This window comes from Saprolegnia parasitica (assembly GCF_000151545.1).
Source record: "Saprolegnia parasitica CBS 223.65 unplaced genomic scaffold supercont2.405, whole genome shotgun sequence".
NCBI lineage: Eukaryota > Oomycota > Saprolegniomycetes > Saprolegniales > Saprolegniaceae > Saprolegnia > Saprolegnia parasitica.
The window spans coordinates 1-4,272 of NW_012156799.1; the positions used below are offsets into that span (position 1 = coordinate 1).

Below are 4,272 nucleotides of genomic sequence, written 5' to 3' on the forward strand. Positions count from 1 at the left end.
TCATTGTCGTAGCTGCCCGGAAGGCCGGCGGGCATTCGGTACTGGAACGGGTAGGTGTAGTGGCCCGGCGTCAGCTCGCTCTCAACACTGCAGAGCACAATCTACGAGGCGGTCCATGGAAAGGCGTAAGCACGCCACACGTCGCACCTTTTGTCGAAAGAACTCGCGGCCGTCAAAGATCGTCTCGGTGTGCCCCTCCGCTTCCTTCTCGGTCCATGCCTCGGTCCACGCAACGCGCTCGTTGCCTGCAACGATGACGACAATCTCTACAAGACGCCTTTAGCCACGCGCGACGATGCTGTCTAGTACCGCTGCATGCGACGGGCTGGGTCACACGCACGCGCACGGTGCCAATGAGCAGCTCGGTCGCCGCGCACGTCGGCGTCTCGAGCTGCACGTGGATGCTCGCTTTGCCCGCAAAGCCCAACGTGTGCGCCATGCTGCCAGTGACAAAATGCGCTCGAGTCGGACCTGCACCCAATAGAACATCCGTCGACGTTCGGGTGCTGGCCACTGTCCCATCATCTCGGCCACGTCCTACTGTGGCTCGGTGGCGCTTGCGTCGTGAAGCAGTCGACGCCACCGCTTCAATTCAAGTTCAGAGACTCGCCGTCAAAGACAGTGCAATAAATGTGCTACGTCGCCCATGGACCTCGTCGTAGGAGGAGGTGACTTCTCGTCTGGCTTGGGAGCGCCCCACGGAGCAAAATCCCCCAAGCTTACGCGAGAGCGGGAAGAGGGAAGAGGGATCCCCACCGTTTGATTCTCTGCATCTCACAACAATACGTGGTGACGACTGTCAAGAGCTCAGAAAAAGCCAGCGTCAAAGTGCACTTTGCACTTGGCTCACGAGATTGCACTTTCCAGTCCTCAAGCTGCAGTATGAAACGGACGAGCCATGGCGACCGCACGACGACGACCCAAACGGACGGTCGCGAGGCCATTCAAGCCGAGACCATATCAAGGCAGGCTCTGCCGTGCAGAAAGGAGCGGTGCCTCGAAGCAGCTGAAACCAAAGGTATCGACACTACCACTTCAAGTGCAACACGCACTGGAACGCGACCGAACGTGTTGACGTTGGCGCGCGTCGGGTGCCGCAAACCAAGGAGCAGCTGTCGGTAGGATGAGGTTGCGTTGCGTCGTAGGTGTACTTGCAGCAAGTAAGCATATCTCTACACGGACAATCATCAACAGTCAGTGACGCCGTTGCTAGACGTTGTTGTGCAACGGCTGCTGTGCGCACGAGAGGCTATTTGGGACCCACGCCAACGGCCGTCGTCGCTGAAAGAAAGTGCAGAGATCGCTACATTGTTATACATAATATGCACCGGTTGCTGCATCGCTTTCGAATCGAGGCTGCAACCACCGCCGTCTCAAGCGGCCGCCTCGACCAACGACGCTGCGACTTGCGTCCACGGCACGTCCCACGTGTGTTCTGCGACCGCGTCGTCGAAGAGCAGCTTGACGCGGAGCGCGACCAAACGCGCGTCAGCGTCAAAGAGACCCGTCCACTCGACGCTGCCTGGCTCGCTCACGCTCGTCAGTGGCAGCTCCGTCTGTCCAGGGGCGAGCTCGCGGCGCCACGTGCGCAGCGTTCGCGTCGTCACCGAGTGCGTCGTCGTGCACATGGTCGCCGAGACAATCTTCCAGACCACACGGGGGGAGCTTCTCTCGTCGTCTTTAGTGGGCCGTTGAATCTAGTACCATGTACATATCCATCCATCCACTTGCTACAAAACACACGATCGTACGCGCACAAAGCGGCGCTCAAACCCTTGGTCGATCGCATCGAGATGCGCAAAAAAGTAGTCATCAGCAATGTGCTTGGTCGGCAGCGGCGCCAGCGGTGGGTTCCGAAACGACGTCTCGAGCGTGCACGTGTCGCCAAACGCGCTCTCAACCGTCCAGCGCAGGCGCGCCGGTGCGCTCATGCGGCGCGTCAAGAACGATCTACGAACGCATGAGAATGGCAGGTGCCTTTGGAGGTCAACATCGCACTGGTTGCGCCACTGGCCCTGCTTGGTCGGAGCGGGAAAGAGGGCCGAGGCCTTGCACCGAAGCACGTCACCGCGCAGCACCTTGAGCAAAAGCGCGTCCGAATCGTCCCACGTCACGTGGCTTGCGCTGGTCCAGGTCGCGCCGTCGTCGACACTGAGGTCGCACGCGGCGTCGACGAGCGTGATGCTGCCATCGGGTGCCGCGGCCAGCGGCGCAGTCTTGGCTGTCGCGATCAAGAGCCTCTCGGCCTCGTCAACGCTGATCGTTCGGTCGTGGACCATCTCGAGTATGTGCTTGCGCTCTGCTGAGAGCGTCGACGTCGTCGCGATGGCGTCGTGCTCCAAGAGACTCACGACGAGAAACTCGGCTTCAAAGAGGTCCGCCCTACGCGCGACACATTGAGAGCGCCCTCGCTTCGCTCCCGTGTACGCTGTGTGGTAGCGCGACTCGTTGGCAACGAGGGGCTTGGAGAGTTTGAGACGCAGCGGCAGCGCACCATACGACGCAAACACGGGAAGCGCCGACCGGTTTTCTACGCACGATATGTCACCGCCGTTGACAGTGTACTGGACGTGTACGGTGGAAGAAGGCTTCTGGGATCGCTTCAAACGCGAGACGGGGCGAACACGCACGCGAAGACGGCGCACGAGGTGCCACGTCATCGAGGTTGGTGGCGTCGTCGACAACCGTCGCGACGCTGTGGACCGCCCAATTCTCGACGCAAAAGGACACTTGCTACGTCGCATGCACATCAAAGACAAGGCGGGGAAGCTGGCCGTACCGAGACGTTCGGCGCGCTGCTGGTGGGCGCCTTGACGCGCACTTGAAGCGTCCGTGCGGTCATGTCCCATGCAATCCACGCGGCTTCCACGCGCCACGTTTGGCCCAAGCGAACGACGGTCTTGTTCCAGACGTCGTTGACGCGCGTCGTCGCTTCCGAGACGGTCCATGCCGGCGGTGGCGTCGCCGCCGTGAGCTCGGACGGCGAGAGCGTATGGAGCGCGACAGTGATGCCGCCTTGCTTGGCCCACAATGCGACGGTCTCGCCGTCGCGGAGGCGCCCGACGTGGCCCGAGACGCGACACGCAATGTCGCTGCCGTCCGCGGCGACCGTGTAGTCGTCCTGCTCGACGCGCATCCATTCGTCATGGTCGCGCAGCATGGCGCGGAACTGTCCGATGCGGTTGAGGTACGGGAACGTGTCGTGGTGCACAGCGGCGTGCGTGGCCTTGGCGCAGCCGCGTGCCGGGAACGGGTCGTACGAAGAGACTTTGGTACCGCAGCAAGAGAGGACGCAGTCCCACGACCCATAGATGTAGTCGCTCACCGGGTGGTAGCTGCACGCGCCTTGGACGTTTGTGTCGACGTCATAGTCGACATCGCACTGCACACAGCGGTGGATCTCGCCCATGATGCGGCAAGTTGGGTTCTGTGATTAACCGGCTCGGCAGGCGCCCACATCCGTACTTGGCCTGGTTCGTGTCAGATCGCCCGTCGAAAAGAACGTTGCCGTCCATGGTCGACGATGGGGCAGCGCCCTCGGTCGCCGCCAGGCGTTGATTGCGATGTCGATGGGGTGGCACAGAGCTCCTTTCGGACAAGTGTTACGAGCAGAGTCGGCAGTTGGGGCTGCGCAATGATCTGGCCGCGCTCAACCAAGCCACAGTCGCTGCCAGGATCGTATGAGCTCTGCACAAGCTGGAGCACAAGTGATGGACATGCACGGTGCTGTCGTCGTACCTTGTACTAGTACCGGTACTCGCCTTGCTGCCGCCTGCCGTACGGGCAGCGGTACTACCGGGCGCATCTTGTCATCTTGTCCGCCATGGCCGCATGGGCTAGGTAGCGAGCGCCAGCATCTGCGTCCTTCTCGTGTACCGGTCCTGGCGGGATCCATGGCAGCTCGCGTCCTCTAGGCCGGTTCTCGGCGCTTGAAAGCGGCGGGAAACCGGCAAGGTTATTTAATTCTCGTGTGTTAATGTTGACTCGATATATGTAGTGTCAAGATTTAAAATTCAAATCATTCGTTCTTGCGGGTTGCTGTTGCCTGCGGAAACCGATACCATTTTCATCTTTGGCCGACCTCGCGCCATGGTAGACCAGGATGCGCTGGCCGCGATGGGGCTCATGCCATGTACTAGGTAAGCAGCGGGAAGCGGAAGCGCATCGTACGCCGCCAGTCAATGGACTCGGACGAGGAGTACTCTGGCGACGACATGCCCACGCAGCGCCAGCGAATGTCGCAGCCGCCGCCGCTCATGTCGGACGACGACG

The 4,272-nt window shown here is 61.0% G+C and overlaps 1 protein-coding gene and 1 pseudogene across 2 annotated transcripts; both read right to left on the reverse strand.

Annotated features, from left to right (window-relative positions):
- SPRG_16880 (hypothetical protein) lies at positions 1 to 439 on the reverse strand (annotated as a pseudogene; the record flags this gene model as incomplete). Its single annotated transcript has 3 exons — positions 1 to 101; positions 148 to 266; positions 310 to 439.
- An 854-nt stretch (positions 440 to 1,293) lies between these two features.
- On the reverse strand, positions 1,294 to 3,417 carry SPRG_16881 (hypothetical protein). The gene is made up of 6 exons (XM_012356222.1): positions 2,780 to 3,417; positions 2,577 to 2,733; positions 2,428 to 2,530; positions 1,999 to 2,382; positions 1,752 to 1,950; positions 1,294 to 1,697 (listed from the first exon to the last, which is right to left on the reverse strand). Exons 1-6 carry the CDS (start codon positions 3,407 to 3,409, stop codon positions 1,374 to 1,376), a joined length of 1,797 nt encoding a protein of 598 aa, XP_012211612.1. The 5' UTR covers positions 3,410 to 3,417; the 3' UTR covers positions 1,294 to 1,373.
- Between the last annotated feature and the right edge of the window lie 855 nt (positions 3,418 to 4,272).

Bases quoted from the DNA above. Each gene is read 5' to 3' on its own strand.
- SPRG_16881 (XM_012356222.1), bottom strand. From the start codon at position 3,409: ATGGGCGAGATCCACCGCTGTGTGCAGTGCGATGTCGACTATGACGTC. The intron at 2,383-2,427 runs GTACACGGGAGC...TGTCGCGCGTAG, and splicing joins GAGTCGCGCTACCACACAGC to GGCGGACCTCTTTGAAGCCG. The intron at 1,698-1,751 runs GTACGATCGTGT...ACATGGTACTAG, and splicing joins TTGAGCGCCGCTTTGTGCGC to ATTCAACGGCCCACTAAAGA.